Raw genomic sequence first — 23,561 nt, forward strand, 5'->3', positions numbered from 1 at the left:
TCCCTGGCCACATGCCCACTTTGGGCTGATGAAAACTTTGCTCTCAAGTAGAAGGATAAAGATTTCATTCCTTGTGCGGTAATTATATACAATATAGAATTGTATGTATTAATTACCTAAAAACTGAATATAAAATAAATCCAGAACCAAAGGCATAGTTTGATGGACCAGGACAGAAATTTTGGATCTAAAAATCAGACTGATTTTACACTAATACAGAATCTTTTCTCTGACTGTGAACACAAAGATGATACCAATTAATTCCAGACTATTTATAACATAAGAGTGACTACAGAATTGCCTCTACTGGATTTATTGAACAATAACTGTTTACCCAATTTTGGAATTTCACAACACTTAATCAAATTATGTGGACTGCTACCATGTGTGCTAGTTCTAATTTAGTGACATTTTTAAATTATTCACAGTAATGAAAAAAAGTAACTGGTGCTGGTAAACATTCCAGCCACGCAAGAACTCACATCTTCTTAACACAGCTGCACAGGTAGCAACTTCTCTAAATGAAACGCCATATATTTAAAATGTTTTACTTTATTAACAATAAATTAATCTGTGGCATCACTGATCAACAAAACGCTAAAGATACAGTGTGCAGATTGTCTACATGCTGATCAGAAAGGCAACATCATCGCTACCTTCATAAAAATTGGAGAAATGCTAATGAACTTATATACATATATAATTTTCAAGCATATGAACAACACTGAGCAGAAGAAATGTACTTCCAAGTTTCCCCAATTTTTCTATTAAATAAGGCAACAATAAAAAGCATAGTGTCACAGCAACCTACTTAAAACTCTAGATACTGAGTCCTGATACAATGCAGTGCTCAAAGAGGAATGTGCAAAAATAAACACCTGGATTTGCACTTGATTCTTCATTTTGTAAAATAAAAAAAAAAAAAAAAAAAAAAATCAATCAGCAAACCAACAACTGTTCCAGATTCCACTGTCAGGAAAAAACAAAAGAAAAGCTTCTGGGAGAATCCAAATTGACAAAGCTGTTCTTTCAGCCCGTGGCATTATTTGGAATATCTTGAGCATCTGCTAAATGTAGTTTTTGGCTGAAGGAAACCATTAAGGAATAACATTTTCAGGTATAGATAAGGTATTGCAACAAGATAGCAGTGTTACACGAAACTGCGCTTAGTCCTGTGACGGGTATGTTCCAGTCCAGATGAATTCAGTTCTATTAAGTCCTATGCTAGTTCTCAGCCAGTAGATTAATCTTCCTCTGTGAGAAGACTTAAGGCATTACATACCTCCAGAATTAGCTGGCGGATCAAGGGGGATGGCAGATTATTTTTATCACTATTATGTGATATGATCATCACATTCCACTTGTGTTCTTTAAGACCTAGCCTTAAACAGCTTTCCACAGACACAGAGAATATATATACCAGCGCAGTATCTTAAGTCCCAAACCAGAGTCCCACCTTCCTCAGCGCATACAAAGTATGTAACACCAGAAATAACTAGACTGCAGTATAAACTGAATGCAGCGCTCCTCAACTGTGTTCTTTAGCCTATCAAAAGCATGATGTAAAAGACAAGCTAAGACATTCAGCTCTATCTTCTTCTGGGTCAGCTAAGAGTGCACGTTTGTTCAGTTACCAAAGCTCTGCTGAAGTATTGGACTCAGCCACAGTCTGATCCTAGAAATAAAACATTAGGTCGCAGTATTCACTATTCACAGTAAAATCAGTGATAAACAGCTGCATATATTTCTAGAGAAAACTAAAAGGTAACAGGATTCACTTATCAATGGGACAGAAGACTTCTGAATACTGCAGAAGGAATATTATTATCTATGTTTGTTCCAGAATGTCTTGGCAGGAAGCATGTAGAAAGACCCTGCTTCTGACAGGCTTTGCCATCTCATCTACTGTCAACACGTTGTCTAAAGTGGTACACACTAGCTAAATAAATCATCATATGAAAAACCAGCTTGTAATTAAAAGTGTTACGATCCAGTCATTTATGTATTGGAAGAACCTAAAATCTATGCTGTATTACAGTACTAATTTAAAAGAAAGGATGTTATTGAAGCAATTTGACCCCTGTAAAGACATCAGTTACTGGGGAAATGCACTGTAATTTTATTACAGTTAACAATAATTATAATGCAAAATAGACATTTAAGGAAAAGGATACATAGACGAATTCAGTTCTTCTAGCTGCAATATAAATGTAGAAAGTATCAGAAATGGCATTTCAGTTAGATAAATGCAACAATTATGCTGATATGATGAAATAAATATATTAAAACAATGAAGGAAATCACTAATAGTTTTGGCTGAAATGTATGATTTTATTACAAAAAGCAAAAACAAACCTGCACTGAATTCTACACCAACAGAGGTAAGTCCCAAATGAAGTTTAAATCCGCCGATCTCAGGAAATTTAAAGAAATTTTAAGTTTTGGGTTTTGTGAAAATACACTAGAGAAGGGAGAAACTGAAAATGTAGAATACACAGATCTAAATTCCTTGTTATGTGTGGTCTTCCCCAGATGTAGGAGGGCAGACCACAGGGAAAATGGTCGTAGTTCCCTGGTATGTTGGCTGTCTCTAAACAGGCCTACATCCTCAGACAGTTTACAGCTAAACTGCTCCACTTGCCAAAACAAGCAGCAGCCTATAAAAAGAGAAGACAAGGTACTGTGTTTTCTCAAAACCAAGATGAGGGTAGGGCTCATGTCTTGGTTCGTTACAGAACTATGTTCCCCTCAACTGTAAATCACTGCCCACCCAGTAGTGTTGTTTTCCTGAGCCGAGTTCTGTGGGCAAAGTTCCGTGTGCCCTGCCTTCCCAGTACTTACATCCGATAGCAGCCTATCCAGATTGGAGTCACTGGCTAGTTTTCTTTTATCTTCAGGGAGTTCTTCCAGCTCACCGTACAGCTCCAGATTGAGGCGAGCAAGTTTTTCCTGCATACTCCGCACATGCTCCATCTGCTCTATGGAACATTCATTTCCTAAAAGGTCGAGCAACAGCTTTAGATAAAGAAACCTGAGAGAGCAAATGAAGGTGTGAAGATGCAGCTTTTTACATCAGAGATGAGGAATTTAAACATCAAATTTACAAGTTAATTTGCTTTCTCAATTATTTCTCCCTGTTTCACCACTGAAGTTTCTGTCATCCTGTCTGGTGTTATGTTGTGCTGAACTTAACAACTACCTAATGTACTCGCTGGTTTTTAGAATATACCTGTTTTTTCTATACTCCTGAATTTCTCTCCGATTTAGCAAGGCCCTGTTTTTTAAATATAGCCACAATAAACCTTCTTTCTAATTGTCATTAATCTTGGCGGTTTCTTTCTTGCAACTGATGCTTTATATAATACAGACCTTTCAGGTTCTCTTGTAAAATTGGTGTGGAATTAATGTGATGTGCTGACCTAACACTAAACTTGCAAAAGCACATATGCATCTTTCTACTCAGTACAGGGCACAAAAGGAAGCAGAAGTGTCATGGTTTTCCTGAAACCTCAGTCAACTGTGAAGTAGTAAGAAGAGTAAGATGCTAAGACAGAAGAGTAAGCTGGGTAAAATGCAACTTGCGTTGGATTCCATTGTTACCAATAGTCTAAAGTGTTAATATGCAGCAAAACCAGGCACTAGATACAGTTACTTCTTATTATTCCTATACTATTATAAGTAAGTGGCTTTAAACTTGGTATCTTAAATCCATAAGCTAAGGCACTGCCTTTGGTAAGCCATGCTGGAAGGAACAATGAAATGGCATTTGAATAATCTCACACCAAAGACAACCTTACAGTAGGACTGTAATTGTAAAATGCAGTAAGATCTATTAAGTATGTTAAACTTCATTTCATATGGCAGAGTCCAATATGACAAACTGGCAGTCTGTCCATACAGCACACTTGTTTGCAAATGTTAACATCATATAGCTATTGTTTTTAGCTACAATAGTGGTTTTCTATTGCATACAGACAATTCATGCACTTACCAAATGCTTGAAGTTTGCCAGAGTGGAAGTCATTCAGGAGACTCAGAAGTCCCCTTTCCATTTCCTGGACATCCGATACATCTGTGAGAAAAGAATGCTGGATCGGTGCTGCCTGTGCCCCTTTTCCTTCCCCTCCTGGAGGTTTGGCTTTCTCTTTTATTACGCTGAAAAAAATAAATAATTAAACAAAACAAAAAGATTACTTCCTCCTTTCACTGAGAATCTCTAATGTAGGATATGTGTACGTTTGGGCTTTGAAAATGAAATGGAAAACATATTTCAAACATTCTTTTTAAGTTAAAAAATGGATCACCAGTTTGTCTTGAGAATAAAGAATAATGTCACTATCTTGACAGTCTGATAGTGCAAAATGAAGGATTCCAACAATCTTCTTTCCTATTAACGGTGGGAAACATCGATGGAGCAGATGTATGTAATGGTCATCTTAATGATCTAAAGACGACCATTACTCAACAAAGACACATGGTGCGTGGGGCATTATCTACATAAAATCACCCAAACAGCATCTGCAAACTCTCTTTAAGCCAGAGAGAAAAACCCTCAGCAATCACATGCTCCTGTTGTTACAAACACCTCTAGACTGCAACCAGTGTGGAAAACAACTTGTTATAGCCTATACAGGAAGGTGACCTTGCCTCCAGATAAATTTTCCTAGAGCTCCTTCTTCCCACCTCCAAATAACATCCCAGTTTTGTAAAATTCACCATCAAAAGCAATCTCCCAGTCCTCTAACACATACCAAATGGAACAAATATTAAACGTGCTAAAAATTCTCTACAGCCCCCTCTGCAACAAAAGCATCAAAATTCCTGGATCCATACATTTTTCTCTAGACATAAAATTTATTCAGAGCACCATGTGCCCATAGAAACTACACAAATGAAAATGAATAACCATTATAAATCCAAATGAACATGCAATCAATATGGAAGCTAAACACTCGGTTACCAGTGAGAAGTAGCATATTCCATCTCTGGCCCAGAGACAGCCAGACTGCACCCTAACCTAATACAATTCAGGTAAGGGGCTGCTTTCATCCCTGATTTGCCCACCCATTTGTGCACACAGCTTTCCTCTCACATTGGTGTGGCTGCTTCTGCAACCTCATGGTGAGTGTGTTCAGAATCTGATTCAGTGAAAAATTTTGAGCCTAAAAATTAAAATTCAGAATACTATCGGATATTAAAAACTCACAGGCTTAGTAAAGAGGCTTTAATTATTTACTTTATTTAATTAGTGAAGATAGTAGGGTTTACAGCATAATGAGCTCCACCCTTCCCTTGAACACTCCCATGCTCTGCAAGTCATAAATCCTCTCTTTCATATGGGAAACAATAATTCTTTTTCCAGCCTAACAGCTTCTGTTGTCTATAAACATTATATAGACTACATAGCTTATATACTGGAACAACTAACAGTCCAATAATTATCATATCCGGTTCAACTGAGAGCAACATGTCTCAATTTAGGTTTAACTTTGGCTATTTCTGCTTCAATTTCAAACTTAAAGAAAGGTTTCTATGTCAGCAAGGTCATCGAGTTTTTCCACCTGTATCTGAAGTTTAATACAATATATTACTGGTCCTGGAAAACTTATTTCATTAGATTCTTGTAGATGAAGTGAAAATGAATTAAATACTCCTACTCCACTATCGTAACAGCAGTTCATCCTCGCATTGTTATGTCAATTACCACTCCTGCTTGGAGAGTTCAAGAAAATGTCTGCATTATCACTGCTTAGTAAACTTCACTTAACAATTGAGCAAGAATGTCCTTTTCCAAAACTTAAAGCAAAAAAGGACATTTTCTTCTCTAGCCAATATTGTGGGCTACAAGAAATGAACTTCTAGTACATTCCAGAATAGTATTGAGTCTTAATAAACTGTACGGTCAGCTGCAGGCACCACTTTATAGCACATTAGTATTTATTATTATTTCCTTCAAAGTATTAACACATTTTCCCTGGGGAAAAAAAAAAGCAGACTTTACATTGCAGAAATACATTACGTTTCCATCAGGCCAATACTGGGTCCTTTAAACAGGCTATCTCTGCCAAAGAGGACAATTCAGTATTTAATCTTCAGCTAATACTTATAGATCAATAAACACTGCCTCTCTTCAGCTAACATTTCACTTTAAAATCCCTCTTCACTCATTTATCTACTGTATCTGCCACAGCCAAGAACTATATTTTCTAACATGCAGGAAGATTAACATTCTCAAACTGAAATAGATGCATCATCGATAACACACAAACTATTCCAAAAATGGCACTTTCTGAAGAGCTGAATGCCTCTCTCTGCGCATGAGTATGGCCTGGGAGCTACCGCTGCCCCCACTGATGGGTCCCCAAACAAAAAACACGGAAATTCCAGTTCTAGCTCATCCTGTTCAATTTACGTCCTTCATTTCCTGCCCTACTTGTGAGTTCCAACCTTGCAGTCATGGAATATTTTATTTGTTCCTCACAGCTGTACATCTGGGGCTCTGCTATCTCCCATACGATGCCCACATTTGCCAATTTGGTCACCCAATTCTTATCTTTCACCAGCCACATCAGGCTATCATCTCTTCAGCTAAATTGTTACCAGTGTGAGTCTACAGCATTACGTAACATTTTAGGTTTTTGCTTTAGTATCACGCACTTTCTTTTTCTGTAAAATAACCATTATATTGCATTAAGCACAAATCACTTCGCTAGAAACAGACACTTCAGCAAAAATTTTCACGAGTCTGAAGCTCGCTCTTTTCATTCTGTCCCAGCCAGTCTAAACACCCTTTAGGCTGGCTGAGCACAGCCAGGTTTCTGGCTCTCACTTCCAGTGAGCTTGCAAGGTGCTCCCAAGCTTACCGTTTTAACTTTGGTTTTTGTACTGCAGGCTGTGGTGCAGGATTTGAAAAGGCTGTACTTTTACTGACTGGCACTGAGTTTTTCTTGGAGTTAGTAACGTGAGCAGGGTGACCGGTAGATGATTTGGGGCTCCTCCTCTTGATTTTCCTTTCTTCCATTTCTTCCCATTTACTGCATCTAGACTAATTTCTTGTCCTCCAAAGGGAAGGGGAAAAAAAAAGTAAGAAACATTCATTAAAACTGGCATTTACAATAAAAGGAAGGGAAAAACCAGGTCTTTATAGTTTTTTCAAAGATGAGCTGTTACTCATTATTTCAAACAAGAGCATTCAGTTTTCAGGAGAAGCTGCCCAGGCCTGCCTGATCAGCTACACAAGCAGGAATTAAAATCTTTCGTGTCAGCTTCAGCCAACAAGTGCCTCAAAATGATCTCACGCTTTGCATCCCGTGGACAGTGGCTGGAAAACACCGGGACTATTCAAGTCCACGCCAATCACAATACTGAGAAACGATGGTGGCATGAGGATGCTGTGATTCATCCTTGCCAAGCAACCTCCCCTAAAGGGAGAGAGAGGCCTTGTCAAAACTCTGCTGATGCCGAGTTATCACTGCTATTATATATGCTATTGATGCGTGCTGCCCGATAATATATAAATGCTGTTATTATATATGCTATTATTGGGTGCTACCTAATAGTGTCCTCGCCTGGGGAAACGCCTCCTCTGAAACCCGCCGTCCCACGGAGGCGGCGGAGGGTACCGTAGGCACGGCGATGTAAACCCCAGGGCGCCGCCGAGGGCCGCTGCCCGCCCCGGGCCCGCCGCCGCCACCTGCCGCAGTAACCGCCCCTGCCCTCAGGCACCGACAGCCCTTGCTCTATGTCATCATTTCATTAGCACGGAGACTTGTGACGCTGCCCGCCACGCTCACCCGGGGAGCAGCCCGACCCCCCAACCCCTCACCGACCGCCGCCCCCGGCGAACGTTAAACCGCCGCCGCCGCGCAGGCCCCGGCCCCGCCCCCTCCCTCCCGCTACCTGCGGGGAGGCCCCGCCCCCGGCGCCGCGCGCGGACCCCCGGTCTCGCCGGCCCTCACCCCTCCCCCGGGGCAGCGGCAGGCTCGGCCCGGCGCGCGGGTCACATGACTGCGAGAGGCATTGTGGGAGCCCCGCCCCGCCCGCCGGCCGCGCCCCCCCCGGCGGGCAGGGTGACTACGGCTCCCAGAACCCCCCGCGGCAAGGGGCGGCTGGGCGGGGCCGAGCCCTTCCTTGCGCATGCGTGAGGCGCCGGCTTCCCGCCCCCGCCGCGTGCAGGGGGCGGGGCCGTGCCGGGTGGAGCCGGAGCAGCCGTTAACGGCTGAAAGGGGCGGTGCTGCCAGCCGGCCCCTGCGGCGCCCGGGGTGGGGGGCAGCCGGGGCGGGAGGGGCAGGGCGCTCTTCAGCACAGCTGCTGCCCAGGTAGGCGGCTGGCTCCGGCCTCGACGTCTGGGCAAGGGCGGCAGCCCTCCGCTGCGGGCACGGCGGGTGGCTGCGGGCCGCATCGCCGCCGTGGAGCCCTCCGGCTTCCACAGGCGCGTCAGGCTCGTCGCGGAGGCGCCGCTGCCCGTGCTAGAAATGGCGGGGAAGCAACGCGTTCCGTGGCTCTGAAATGTGGAAAACGGAAGGAGAGCAGAATGGTTAGAAAAGGGATTGTCGCCGCCTCGGCAGCAGCGCATGTCACGCCCCACGGGGCTTTCGGAGCTCTGGCCTTGTCACCTACAGAAGCTCCCACAGGAATGGGTCTTTGTAGGCTTGAAGCTTCGGTTCGGTGCGTGACAGATTCTCGTCAGGGACAGGCCCTGCACTGCAGATGGCAGCAGCACTTCGCACTCTGGAGCATTTCAAGCCCTGGCCACTCTTTACCTTTCCCTTGGCGGCTGTTGAGCTCTCTGTTCACAAGTAGCAGGGGTGAGTGACAGGTCTGATAAACAAGGAGGACCCACTCTGCTGCCGTACAGCTTCATCCCCGCCACAGGTGTTCCCGGGGGGGTTATTGATCCAAGTGAAATGACGAGCATCCTGCTGCCACGTTTTGTTTGTTTGATGCAGCTGCCATCTTCTCCGACCTCGATTCCAGTCTTGACTAGTTGGCTTGCAGGAACTTAATTTTCGAGGCAGGCAACATTAGCAGGGCGTGCCTACCTAGCCTTAGTAATTAGTAAGTTCAGCCACCCCTTAGTCTATTTCCTAGCGCTGTCTCTGTTGTAGAGGAACTCAAATAATTGCATTTCTGGTCATCGCTTGTCTCTTCAGTGCTCCCTGTCATCAATGGCTTTGTGGACTTGAATGCTTGGCACATCTTTCCTAGCTGTGGCTGGTAGCTTGAGGCGTTTTTCCCCATGTGACAGTAGTTTGTTGCCTAGAGAGATGAGCTTAACAACTATCTCTACAATTTGTCTGTTACCTTGAATTTCTTCTACTTGCAATGAGATTTTAGTGATTACCTAAGAAACATGTTGTTCATAACTATGTTTTCTGATGAAAACTCTCAGACATTGCTTACAAACCAGCTGTGAAGGGTGGTATAATCCTCATCACCCAGAGTGAAAACATCAGCCAAAAGCTTACTGGTGTTTGCAAAGGTATGTCTCAATATAAAGCTATCACATGGCTTAACAGGTGTGTGGCTAGGGTGCCTCCCTACCACTGTCTAGACCTTTTATGATACCAAAAATCTGATTCTCCAGCTGTATCCTGATCCTGAACCTTCTCATGGATCTTGAATTGGACTCAAGGGGCTATTAGCTATAACAGTGCCTCATCAAGACTTTTGTGGGACACTGCAGTTGTGAGACTCGGTGGCCAATTTGAGTCCAAAAAGGGGTGCTGTCAAAGGGAGATTGCATATGCAGTGACTCTCAGGTGAAGGACAGGGACCAAATGTCCACTGAAGGTCATTCTGCGGTGAGAGTAATTCCTTGCAGCAGGACACAGCTTGGGTCTGAGGAGCTGGATCAGTTCTGGTACATTACAGTTTTGTTGCAAGAGACCTGTACTAGCGGCTGTCACTGGCAGTTCACTTGTGGGAACAAACAATCTAAGGGTGTTTACATGTAAGCTGTAAGTCTCACAGGAAAAAAGGCACAGGTGAGAAGAAAGAAGGAAAACTCTGTAACATTGGAGATACATTAAACAAAAAGGTGGTGGTATAAGACTTAAGGGAAAGGTAGAGAAGCAGAAACAGTTGTTTACCATCTTTTTGATTCTTTAATACAAAAGGCTTCTGGTATCTAGTTTGGCATGCCTTACAGGGAAACAAGAGCTAGCAAAATTCACACAGGCTGTAAGCCAGTCACAAGTTCTCAGCCATAGGGCTGCCCAAGTAGAATCCTCATTCGCACACATATGTATATGTGTGCACATATATGTTGGGGGTGCTACAAAAACTGGGAAAAAGCAAGATTTACAGACAGATTTGTGTAGATATTTGGGAGATGTGTATGAGAGAAATATTGTTTCTGCAGGGTAACTTTGGAAATGTTTGTGTTCGTTCAGCTCATTTCTCACATGCTATATAAGCAAGTAAATGTGCCCACCTTGCAGTTTGTATGTAAAGGAGTGGTTTGTTTTTTCCCCTGTGATTAACGGTGTTCTGTGTGCGCAGAATAAAGCTAAGAGGTTTGACAGCTAGGACGGAAGGTGACTAGGTATCTTTTGTTTCTACCAAAGCAGTTGAAATAGAACGTCTTATGGGCTGTTTTTAAATAAAGGCAAAATCTTTCAATCACTAACATAAGCGTTTTTTAAATAAAATTCCTGTTATATTCAGAAAGCAGTTGGATTCCACAGTCAACCTTGCTTGAGTTTAGTCTCTCAGTATGAGGGATCAAGTACATTAACTTAGTTGCTCTTACAAAAACAGTGTGCCGTTTCCCTGGGACACCCCAGAAAAGACCTGCAATCAATTTTAGCACACAGGCAATGTTTTGCTCCAAGTACATTTGTTATCACTGCACACTGCATGACATTAGAATTATTATTAAAATGTCTCTGTTACTTCTATATCTGATTTAGCAGAGCATACAAGGGCAGATAATTGGGAAAGCATCAGACTTTATTGTATGTTTTCATAGTGAAAGTAATTTTATAGTGAATAATTAATTTTTTATGAAAGATAATAATAAGTTAAGAGCAAAGAATCAAAGGTAGTATGGTCTAGATTTGACACTACAAATCCTATTGCAGATAACACTGTTGCCTGGAATCAAATAAAGATATCATACATTCACCAGGAAAAAAAAAAAAAAAAAGTGTCTTTTGGATTATCTCCACTTAGCTGAGCTTTTGCATAATTTTGTATTGTGGTAATGATTCACAATTCGGAAAATGCTTTTTTCTTCCTTTACAAGGCTTTTTTTCTGACACCACCAACAAGCATCACAGTGGTAGCATTTGTATATACTTGTTGACTGAAGTGCTCCAAGGGTAACAGTATTTTAATAGGAAAAATGTTATTGTTAAAGAAGCAAATTAAAAAGTTAATTGAATCTGATTTAATTTACATCTATATCTCCTTACAAACTAGAGGCCCACCTTTGAAGGTGCTTTGAAGAAGAACTTCAAAGAAGTTAGTCTGTACTTTGTATTGAGATATGCATGCAAATAAAATCAGATTCTTTTTGAAAACTCTATTCGGTTAACATGAGATGGCAAGTGGGTTCTAAAGGCTTCCAAGACAGTGATGAAAGTATCTTGTTCTTTAGCTTCTATAATTAATCTCAGATGTATTTCACAGGGTGGCACCTTGTACTCATGGAAGCATGACATTGCTGTAGCATCACCTTCTGAAAAAGAGTGTCATATGGGAGATACCTGTTCATATGAAGTAAAGTACTTATTTCTGATTTATGACTAGCAGCATAACAAGGTGTGTGTGTGTTTATCGTCCAGCTAAGTGTGCAGAACAACGCAGTGAAGTTGAAATGCTACGTAAAGAAAATTAATTAACACTGGATTAATATGGATGTAGAATCGTGTGGGTTAGGCTCACGTGTGTTCCACTTTACAGAATGATGACAGATATGCCCTCAAGAAATGTCACTGAAAACGTGTCAACATGTATACTTACATTGTATCTCTGTCTATATATAGACACACACTATGATTTGGCTAAGTGAATGAATATAAGCACATATAAATATTTAGACTGCTATATTATTACTGATGAGTTTCCGCATCTCTAACATGATCAGTCCATTGAAGTCACCGCTATTACACAAGAGCAAGTAGTTTAAAACCTCCACCAGTATTATGCGTGTATCCAGTGTCAGCTTACTGCAAAAAATCAATTCTTGGTTAGCTACCAAAGCATTAAATATGTGGCCTGTTTAAAAACTAAACAAATCTTTTTCCAGAATGTGGATGTTGAATAAACCACCGCCTCGGGCCAGCAGTATGGTCATTCGGGCACCCATCCCATGGTAACGAGGGAAGGGGGGAGGGAGAACAGAAGGGACCTGCTGAATCACTCGGAAAGCAGAATCTTTTTGGTTACACGTGAGCCTGCGTCTGAAGTAGGATGGCTGCTCAAAGCTTTTCCCTTCAGTTTGCCCCCTTTTCCTACCATACGCCAACCTCTCTAGCTCCTTGCTGATGTCCTCCGGGGACTTGCTTGGTCAGGTTTGTTTCAGCCTTCCTCACTTCTGGAGGTGTCTACTCTAGTGCCCCGGTTCCTTTTCTTTGTCTGTCTTCAGTTCTCCTGTCCAGCCCTGCTTTGGCCCCTTGCGCTTATAGTGCCTCAGAGGCTGAGACGGTCTCCCCAGGATCTAGAAGGTCCCTAGGAATGAAAGCTGATTCTTTCTGTCATGGGAGCTTTGATGAATTCCACCAACTACAAAGACAGCTCCGCTGGTCAGAGCAAAGGTCCATATAGCCCAGTGTCCAACTCCAAAGCAACCCATTGCAGATGCCTGCAAAAAACTGTAAGAAGCTGGCAAACATGATGCTGCTGCCTCGGAGTACTTCACACTCTGCAACAGAGTTGTGGTTCAGATGCAGTTTCTATGCACACAGCAATGTTACGCAGCAGCAACCCCAAGAACTAGGCCTCTAGGGCCTGAATGGGCCTGAGCAGTCCCACCTGGGACCCCCCCCCACCCCACTGCCCATGGGCCCAGGAGCCCCATTTCAGCTCAGCCCAGGGCCTTTGATCCCTGCCTGAGCTGTGCTGAAAAGGTCTCTAGCTCTGCCTCCAGCTCCTGGATTACAGTCCTAGCGAAGAAGTTGTTCCTTATACAATTTTTAGTTATATAAAACCATGATAATCTCTATGTGTTCAATAGTTATAGGAGCGATTGTACAGTTACATTTGCCTTCCTTTAAATATTTGGTTTAAATATTTGTAACATGCATTAAGATCCTCCAAGGAAAAAGTACTTTGGAACTGTACATTAGTTGTTTTGATAACCCTGATACTCCCTCTGGAAAGGGAAAAAGTCTGTCACTGGCTCTGCCAGCACACCCAGTATTTCAGGTATAGTCCCAAACCTAACATGCTTTTTCAGACTGTCAGGGATGTAAAACTAAGACTAGCGAGAAATGCATCAGTGGTTCACTAGTGTACAATGCATTCTCCTTTAGAATTATTTCAAAACATTTTCCATGTTTTTAGATGCTGGCATGTTGTAGAAAGAGTAGGATTTTCTGAAGGATAAGGCTGAGAGTCACTTAAAGGAAATGTGGAGGGAAAACAGGGAGGGAAAAGACTTTTTGTGCAGGATGATTGCTAATCTCCATCTCTCACCATTGTCTTGCTTGGACAGTGCTTGTTCACATGTTAAAATACATTACAATCAAATGATTCCATCTACCAAACTGTTTTACTAATTTTATCATAAATAACCTTTCTCACAGGACTCCAATGGCACCACTCCTTCAAATGCTTGCATCTATGTTCAATATTAGACAACAATTAATTTCATATGTGCTTCTAAAATAAATCAAAATAAACCTTGGGCAAATCCTTTATCCTTGGGCAGCCTGCTGAATTATTTTTGCATGTACTCATTGAGCTACTCATTGTAAGTGTAACAATGTTTACAATCATTCTAAGATCAGCAACATGATATTTACAGAATCCCACCAAGGTCAGCAAAACTGAACCCTTGTGAACCAAAGTGGGAAGTAAATTCTAGAAACAAGACCAGATCAGAAAACAGGTGACAAAAGACTTTTCTTTGGCACAGCTGGGGACGTATTAGTGCAGAGTATGGTTTCTGATATATGTTATGGAAATAATATGTGGAAAGGATTGGTGCATTTTATTTAACTTTATATTTGTAACACCTGTTCTTGGCAGGCACCTGCTCTTTTTCCCTTTTAAATATTCAAATATTGAATAATGTTTATGATTAATTTAGTACAACAAGATAGAACATGCAGCTCATATCACAAAGAACCAAGGTGCATCTTTTGTTTTCTGCAGCCTGCTTTTTAAACTGTTCAGTAATTTATCACAAGAGGAACATAATGGAGTAAGACCTTGCAGAAAAAACAGTCTTAAGGTAGCAATTGAAACAAAATACTTGCTCGGTTGTTTTAGTCATTTGGCTAAATGCCTAAAAAAATGGTTTTATTTTCTTTGCCAGTGTTAACACTTAATGTCAGTAAGGGAAACTACTATTCACATTCCCTCTATGAAATGCCCCTGAACAGTATTGCTAGTACAGAGTAACCCAGGGGTGCCAGGGAAGGTCCAGTAAATAAAGCTCAAAAAACTTTTCAAAGCAATTTCGGCCTCATCTCTGGTGTGCACAAACGTGGGCTTGTGGACATAATCACCTGCACACACCTCTGAATCTTCAGTCACGGCCAAGAATCCCAATGGTGCGAAACTCAGTACAAACTCAGGGACCAAATAAAGGCAATTCCTACCGCAAAGATCATACAACAGAGGGATACAAACAAAAGAGGAAAAAGAAAAAAAGAAACAATTAGACAATCTGGATCTACATGATCGAGCAAGGTTTAAGCACAGCAGCAACCTAATTTTTGTTAAAGGTTCTGTTGGCATCATGGGCAAGGATGAATTTATAGCTTACAGGAAAGAATTTGTAGGTGAATTTTGTTGATGGATGCTTTGGCTTAAAAGAAATCAGGCAAAGTTAAAATTTGCTTCTTGAGCCACACAATATAAAACTAACTTGAATGTACTGTTCTTTTTTAATGGCAAACTCCAAATGTAAAATTGTAGGCCTCATTTGGAAACTTTGATTCATCTCAAGAAAATCCAGTAATTTTTCTAAGTGAGAAGATTGTGAAGCTTATGCCTGAAAACAGGTGTGAAGGCAAGCAGGTAGACTTCCTTTATTGAATGTGCTACGAGCATGAAATATAGCTCTCACAGTTATAGAAATAGAGTTGTTACAGTTACAGAAATAGAGTTCTATTCTAGAAATATATTCTAGAAATATATAGTTATATTCTAGAAATATAACTCAGATTGTTACCTTAATGTCAAGGTAGGACAGTGAGTTATTTGCAGTCTGCAGTTTTTCCTGGTCAGATTTGTAGTTGGCCTCAAGTCACTTCTTCGTGTTAGTTGGCAAATTTAATTCCCTTCCCCCTCTCTAGTTTGGTGGCTCAGTACAAATACAATGCTACCATGTTTTAAAAGCATCAAGTGACTGGTTTCTTTCCAGGCTAGAAGATACATTGCTGAGAAGTTCCACTGACTATGTGTCTGTTCTCCCAAATAGACACTGGAAAGCAAGTTTGTAATTTCAGACTCTGTTTTGTTAGACATATACAAATGCAGAACTAAAACCAAACAAAAATCCATTCCCTAGAGAGAATAAATGTACGCAGAAATATTTGTACAGAAAAGCGTTTCTAAGCAATGCATAGGCTAAACGGTATGCTAGAGTTTTCTTTTTAATATGATTTTGCTCCAGTAACTCTAATTAGCAAAGGAGAAGTCAAACATTCAAAGCATTTTTCCTTTGCACTGGAAATACTAAAAAGAAATAGCAGCAAGACATCTCAGGTCCAAACAGGACACCTGTGACCGTGTGCACCATATTGCTATGTAATAAAGATGGCCTCTGTAGCAAAACGTTTAAGGCCTAAATACAGGATGGAATACAGTGGGCATGTGAGTAGCACTGTTTCACTGAAGGCAATTGTATATAGCCTAATAGTTAATTATAGTATGGTACAGTAGATATTAGTGAGAAGACTTCTATTTTAAGGTTTCCTTAAATTAATCTTAATAGAATAACAGGTTTAAATGAGACCTCCTTATCAAAGTATATTTAAAGAACAACTATAGGGAAAGCATAGTAAAAAATTATAGACTTCAGTGGAAAATAACTGACTATATGCATTTACAAGTTTTGATGGTGGATCACAGTAATTGTATTAGTATTCAGAACTGTGGTTATAACTGTCATTAAATACAAAGCATAGAAAAATCAACACATTAAAGAACCACAGTGGCATCACTGCGAAAGCGGTGGGTTGGGTTTTTTTCTGAGTATGTACAACCAGGGATTAAATTTGCAAACTTTTCTGAAAGAGACCATAAAGGAGGCTCCTGGAAGGAGGCTCATAAATAGTCAGCATTTTTTTTTTTATTCTAAAGATGCTATTCCTTGGGCTGAAATTCTCTACACTTTCTTTTACCCCACTTTTAAGAAAAACTAAACAGAACTTTTTTAGCTATATTTCACTGTATTTAAAAGTTGATTCTTATGCTATTAAGCAAAGTGTTTATATGTTTTTTCTTGAAGTAACTAAAAAATTATTTTGCTAAAAATGCTTAAAACTCGGCGTGTTCATAGTCCTCCGAGGAATGCATACTCTGCCAAGTCTGAAAACACTTGGAACAGAAAGAAGGTCTGAGTAAGTCTTGCATACTGTGCTACTTTTTTTTTTACTGATTTATGAACAACACACTGATGCTTAGCTTGTACAGTTTGTCCGATCTATGCAATGAAATAAACACAGCTGCATTTGTTACAGTGATTGCATAATCACATATTTGGTACCCACAAACTTTTGGGACTATTCAGAGAGCAGTATGTGCTAAAAATCCTAATTTCCTTTACTTTCTCTAATACCACTCTCAATTTATATTAAATTTAATATAAGATTTTGTTTGTACAAGTTAGAATTGTAACAGTAATGTTTCTGCAACACCAGTAATTCAGATCATTTATACTGGCTGTAAAGCAGTGGTGCTACCACTGCACAGGTTGTAGAAAATACAAACGTGCCAGCTGTCACAGGCATTACTTTGAGTTTGCTGATTTGGAGGTGTGTAGATCCTCAGCTGTTACTCCATTTAGTGAAGAGTTTGCTGCACAGTGTAATTTCTAGATAGCCATAAAATAGCTTTTCCCTTACTATCAGTCTTCCTAATTATTATTTTGGAATTTGAAAGCATTTTATTAGACTTTATTTATTAGCAATATGCCAATCTCTGAGACTGACTGGGTATTTAAACAGAAACACTGAGCTTGGCAGCATTAGCCCCTTGAATCCCACCCCAACTAATCATCAGGTAGATGAAATTATGCAGAGGAACATAAACAAGGCAGCCAGAGACCTTTAATGATCTGCCACAGTGGTAGATTCTTTCCAAATGAATATTTTTAAGTCAGCTTAAAGCCAAAAGAATTTTTTTCTGGTACTCTGTAAATATCGAAAACATGGATAGTATAGTAAATGTATCTAGGAAAAATTCTGTCTTTTTTTTTTTCAATCTGAAAATTTCAAGAGGTATCCAAAACGTTTAAAAAAAATGGAGAAGTGAATTAGTGGTGGAGTCTGTTGAAGATTGCTGTACACATCCCCACTATAATTTCACCAGTGACTGGTTCATCCACGGTGTAGATCACAGTGACAAACCATACTCATTCGCAAGGAAGAGAATGGGGAAATCTGCATTGGTTGATAGATGGTTTATCACACCCTGCATTTTTTCAGTGGCCAAATCCTGTATTTTATTTATGAGGCAGGAGCTGCTGCAATGTATCAAAAATCATTTGTGACTGACTGGCGTTACCATCCACCTGTGTTCATCGACTGAAACAAAACAGGGTGGGGTATTTTTGAAAAGTGTTATATACATAGTTTAAACAAGTACTTTGCTGTAGCTGTAGTGACCGATGGTGGAAAGCTAATATCTAGGGAGAAGCTGAGTTCTGTTTCCATGACCAGCTCTGTCTGCATGTTCAGGGAGCAATTTAAGAGGTTCCCATCCATTGGATGTATTGTTTGCCCCGAGTCCTGAGGCATTCATTTGAGAACATAATCAGCCTTGTTAAAAGAATACAATTTCAAGTCTTGTTTGACTGAATTGGTTTTGAAACTGTTTTAGGGTTTTTTTTTTTTTGTTACAGTATTTAGTTAATGAATAAAAATGTAAACTGTGTAATTACTTCAAAGGAGACCACATATAACACAATTAGAGAAGACATAAATGTGGTCAGTGTCTTACATAAATAAAAATTTCATATGGAATTTACAAAAGCTTTCAACACAAACTGTTCTCATTAAAGCTAGGGACAGCAACAAAAGACTATGCTCAGCATTTATGAAATCTCCGTATGTTGAGTCTGATTTTCAGCCGATAATTCCTCCAGCCTTTGTTTTTCCAGATGAAGGTTTTTGTTCACCAATAATGACACCCATATTCCTGTCCTACAGTCACTTGCTGTATGCATACCTGTAGCTATGTAACTCAGTAATAATTATACGTGACTTAGGTTAGATTTATATTAGATATAAGGAAGAAATTGTTTACAATATGCGTGGTGAGGCTCTGGAAGAGGTTGCCCAGGGAAGCTGCAGATGCCTTGTCCCTGGAAGTGTTCAAGGTCAGGCTGGACAGGACTTTGAGTGACCTGATGTAGGAAAAGATGTCCCTGCCCAAGGCAGGGGGGGTTGGACTAGGTGATGTTCAAAGGTCCCTTCCGACGCAAACCATTCTGTGATTCTGTGATTCCATGATATTTAGATGACTTAAGTCCTTGTGAAGCAGAAACCTAAACACTTTATCAATTAGAAAAAGAATATATCAGAAGTTTTTTCTGCCACAGAGGAAGTGGAAGTGAGGAATACACTTTGTTAAAAGACAGAAACGCCTTAACCAAGTGAGGAAAATTGGTATGGCAGCTCCAGGAGTAGTAGTATTGATCCACTGAGATAATTTCTCAGGAACTTGGTTTCTCTGTGGGGAGATACAGCTTGGGGTTGTTTCCATTTTCCAAGAACTGGAGTCCTAAAGGCAGGTTGTCTCTCACTCCCACACTGCCACAGTGACTGGCAGTCTTCTCTTTGCTCCGTAGTCCACTGAACACAAGGACCAAAAGCCTCTGAAGATCGCTATGCACTTTGAGCTCTGAGGGGGCTGTAATGCTATAGTTGTGTTTTCATAGGCTCTATGATCTTGTGCATGTTTTTCTATTCACAGCCTAGATTTTCCCCCACTGTTCTGCTCCCCTGAGAATGGTACAACATACTGCTGTGTCTTGAAGTGCGGAGAGTACAGTTTCCTGCAATTTCTTCACAGCACGTCAGCTGCCTCATTTTATGCAGCAGAGCTGCAGTAGTTCTACGCTGAGGACTTCAGATGCTTGCAGAGCAAGCTACAGACTATGCCTCTGTGAGCAGGAATGTACGGAAGGAAGCAGGGGTGGAAGAGCTTCTCTTTTAGTGGCGAAGAGCTGTTACGGCTGGTTGGTGTGCTGTTGAATCATATCCTAAGGCCATCACAACTACCGCTTCCTCCATGGTGTCATTCCTACTGCAGTTAGCTTTGATTGTTCCATTGCACCGTTGCTAGCATGGCTTTTATCCAAAGACAACTGTGTAAAGATAGAAAAATGAGAAAGGGTTTGAGAGATTTTAAGCTGGCAGAACATAGTGTTCTGACTCTTGCACTTGTGTAGATATGCAGAGCTCTGTAGCTCTGAAAAGCTCAGGGACCATCTAGCAGAACAACCCAACGTCTAAACCACAAGCTGGACAGACTCAATAAGTTTTAGCTTTATGTCAGGACTGAGAAAAGAGAGCAGGGACAGAAAAATCACTGGGACTGGTGCAACAAACCACTAAACTTTAAGATAGTGCTCAAGAAAATGTTAAACTCATCGACTATGAAAGTGTGGATACATCTGCTAAGTACTTTGAGTAACAGGGTGAAGGTGTTGGAGTTACACTGCTGCCTTTGTTTAATGGTGAAGATAACATGGTAAAGAAAATCAGCAAAAATATTACAGAACTAAATAGAAAAGGGAGCTCAGCTCCAGGCTTCAAACAGGTGCATGACCTGGGATAAGCCAGACAAGGAGAGCTTGGGGCTGACAGAAGTTTGAAATGATGAATGTCCAGGGAAATAGGACTTTGTAAGCACCCTGTGTCAGAGAAACGCCTGACATCGTCAGAGAAGTTCTGCTCTTAGTTTTAAAAGAATATCCACGGGATTCCATTTCTGGACAAGGAGGGAGTCTTTTGGGCTGTGCTGGGTAAGAAATCCAGCACACAAAAATACCAGTTCTTGGCATTGGTAAGCGGGAAGAAAAGTGATGATTGGAAGTTCTGGCAAAGGTGATCTTCAGTCTAACACAGTGGCATGTAAATTTAAAGAAAGACAGCGAAACAGCTATCAAGCTATCATTTTTTTTTTTTCCTGTGGTAATTAATTTGATAATTTGTTAATTTTTATATAAAGCAGAAAAAGTATGCAGTCATGAAGGACAGACCAGAAAAGAAATGGGTAAAATTCTGGTACCATTTAACTTTGACGGGAGTTAGATCTACCCCCATTTTCTGCCTATCTTATGCAGGTTTATTTGAAAAACGTTTTCTATTGAAGACAGAAATTAAATGTATGATGATAAAAAGAGCCCAGTGCCCCAAGAAGACTGGAAGCATCCACATACTTTTGGTTAACCAGGAAAGAATAAAACGCCAGAAAACATCCTTCTCTTGCAGAATTGCCTCTATTTTAAGCCTACACCAAACTTCTACAGCTCAACAGCCAAAGTAACTCAAAAATACAGAAGCTGCCTATGTGCCCAGAACATTGAGCTTGCTTTCTAAATTACAAACCAGAGCTCATTAGCGCTGCTCTGGGAGCAACCAAGAAATGCCCTCCACCGTCCCCCCAAGCTGTACTGGTGTTTATTCCTGCGTATCAACTTGGTTGGGTTTTCCTAGCCTACACAGGCATACAGCTTGAATCTGTGGGCTAAGCTACAATGGATGAGCCTGGTGATCCCAGCTGACCACATCTCAACTACCCTCTTGGCACGTAACTACAATTTCAGGAAGAGCTGTCTGATGTTTCATGGTTGGCCACCTGGCTCTTGTACTACTGATCGCCATTTGCTTCTGAAAGCCCAAATGGATTGCAGAAGCAAGTCGAGGGAAGAGCGGCATTCATTTCACAATAGGTGATGAGTAACTCCCACGAGGCTTGTCTTCTGTTTCTTGAAATAGAACATGAAAGTTATTAAGTCCTTAATTTGGTAATTTAACTTGAGGCTTAAAATGCTGAAGGAAGAAAGCCACAATTCAGACATAATGAACTTTCCAGTGAACTTTGAACTTTCATTAAAAATTAAATCCATATTGACTTGAAATACTTAGTAAAGTCTCTCCTGTCCTTTTGTCTGCCTTCCTCTGGGGCATTGCCCCCTGGCCGGCAGTGCCCGCCTGAGTCTAAAAAAGGGGCAGGAGCATCCTCATGGTGCTGCCAGAAAAGGAACCATTTTCCAGCCATAACTGCCTGAAGTGGAAAATATGCATGGGTAGCTGGGGGGTGTGTGTCCCTAAGAAAGTCAGTATTTCCGCTGAACTTAGAAATTTTAAATACTTCCTTCCCAGCACAACGAATACTTTAAAATCTCCAACTGTGTAAGTATTTAAGCTCTGTTTCCCTTCCTATGTCCCTTCCTTTTGCATGGGAAGAAACAAGCTCTGAGACCATCCTTTAGTGGTTTCAGTTAACCAATGCTCACATTTGTCACTCATTATTTACATTTTTTTCACACCTGTTTTTTCCTGAGTATTCCATGTAGTAACAGTCCACCCCAGAAAAATAGAACCAAGTAAATTAAGGACAAAAAAGTATTGTTCTGGAACAAACATACAGACTTTGAATGTTTCAAGAATGTCAGTGCATTTAAAATTCAGATTTATTTGTTAACTCGGTTTAACTGTCAGTCCTAAAAAGCCCTTATCTTTTAGGAGATATTATTCGCACCAAAAGTATTCAGGCTGTCACAGTAGTTCATTTTACAGTCTGCAAACACAGGAACCAGTGAAATAGGTAAAGTAGGCTCCACTGGCAGTGAAATTCCACTCACTCACAGCAGCTGAGGCTCTTTACTGCATTTAGGAGTTGCCTAAAGTTTTGATTTCTTGTTATTATTCTCCCTGCAGTCAAATCTGTTTCAAATACTTTTTCCTGCTTAGCGATAAGAACATGCAAAAATATTTGCAATATCGGGACTTTATCTGAATTTTCTCTTGCAAAAAAGGGTATTAGACTGGTACATTTATCATTTTTAAACTACCTATTACTTAAACTTCAACATAAAAATGAGTCATTCCCAATCAAAGCTTATGGTAAGCCCCGGCAGATATGTTGTTGTGGGTTCTTTTCAGCTGACACCTGAACTGAGCTCTGTGCTTGTTTTCTTCCTACTGTGTTTTATATTTAAGTCCACCTCATACTTGGTTTCCCCATGATACCCCTATAGTTTAAACAAAACGTATACACTCCTCAATTCAAACATGCCAGTGAACAGGCTATAGTTTTTATCAAACGACTATCCCAAACAAACACAATGAAGAACTAATGAAGGCATTATGTCCCAAAATAAAACCAGAAGAATTCAATACAAGAGAATAACTGCTTTCCATCCTCTGTTAATCAATCCTGACAGCTTCCCCGTCGTAAGACTATTGCTTAGGATTCCTTATGTGCTTAAAACCCTGATTAAGCCCCATTTAGCCTGTTTGCACCATGTTCTTCTCATCAGTTTCCACAAATATTGCACATATGCACTCAGTGGTACCGTCTGTAACAGAAAATCAGTGGAAGCATTCCAAGTTGCAAAGTTATCCATTGGTAACATGTTTGGACTGCGGCCTGAAGAAAGGTGGGTTTGTTCCTTATTTTTTTAACACTAGATTGCATTGCTTCCCCCCCCCCCCCAAGGAAAACTTGAAGATGAAAGCCTTTTTTAGCTTAACGTGTGAGAAGAATTAGTGACTTGCAATCTTTGTGCATGAGTATCATCCCTAAATGTGTTTCCTGTAGATCTTAACTCTTGCGTGTGCCACCGAGTCTTTGGTTTGTATTCCGCTGTCTGTGGCCTCGCTCCCAAATTCCTCCGTGTACCAAGGAGCTTCTGATACACTACTGGTGGAATTGTTTTCTTCAGGTTTCCCTTAAGCAACCAAGGCTAAAACTACATGTGAGAATTACTATGACGCAGAATATTTTGTTATAAATTATGCGGCCTCAAGATGCTAATGGAAGGGCAGCGTGGCCCAGCTCCTGGATCCTTCCTTCTCCAGCTGGTTCTCTTTCTTTCATCACGTAGATTCACCAGCTGCAGAGGGAGCTGGAGCAGGCTCTGGGGCAGGAAGGAACCATACAACCACTTTTCCCCCGGGCCCTTTTCCACAAGAAGAGTGGGATTGGGT

At 40.8% G+C, this 23,561-nt stretch overlaps 1 protein-coding gene across 3 annotated transcripts; it reads right to left on the bottom strand.

Moving 5' to 3' along the window:
• Positions 1–682: 682 nt before the first annotated feature.
• Positions 683–7,991, bottom strand: CCDC28A (coiled-coil domain containing 28A). Of its 3 annotated transcripts, XM_009484421.2 has the most exons (6): positions 7,553–7,630; positions 6,864–7,058; positions 3,992–4,155; positions 2,842–2,996; positions 2,175–2,197; positions 683–1,084 (listed from the first exon to the last, which is right to left on the bottom strand). In XM_009484421.2, the coding sequence occupies exons 2-6, from the start codon at positions 7,019–7,021 to the stop codon at positions 1,030–1,032; spliced, it is 555 nt and encodes a 184-aa protein (XP_009482696.1). In that variant the 5' UTR covers positions 7,022–7,058; positions 7,553–7,630; the 3' UTR covers positions 683–1,029. The 3 variants fall into 3 exon arrangements, with proteins under 3 accessions (XP_009482696.1, XP_075563638.1, XP_075563637.1); XM_075707523.1 differs by lacking the exons at positions 683–1,084; positions 2,175–2,197; positions 7,553–7,630 and adding an exon at positions 7,959–7,991 and having other exon boundaries at positions 2,728–2,996; XM_075707522.1 differs by lacking the exons at positions 683–1,084; positions 2,175–2,197 and having other exon boundaries at positions 2,728–2,996.
• Positions 7,992–23,561: the final 15,570 nt, after the last annotated feature.

The sequence above is a fragment of the Pelecanus crispus genome, chromosome 3 (assembly GCF_030463565.1).
Source record: "Pelecanus crispus isolate bPelCri1 chromosome 3, bPelCri1.pri, whole genome shotgun sequence".
NCBI classification, from domain to species: Eukaryota; Metazoa; Chordata; class Aves; order Pelecaniformes; family Pelecanidae; genus Pelecanus; species Pelecanus crispus.

Coding starts and splice junctions, on each gene's coding strand:
- CCDC28A (XM_075707523.1), bottom strand. CDS start 7,021: ATGGAAGAAAGGAAAATCAAGAGGAGGAGCCCCAAATCATCTACCGGT. Junction 4,156..6,863: donor CAAAAACCAAAGTTAAAACG/GTAAGCTTGGGA, acceptor TATTTTTTTCAG/CGTAATAAAAGAGAAAGCCA. Junction 2,997..3,991: donor TGGCAAACTTCAAGCATTTG/GTAAGTGCATGA, acceptor TCGACCTTTTAG/GAAATGAATGTTCCATAGAG.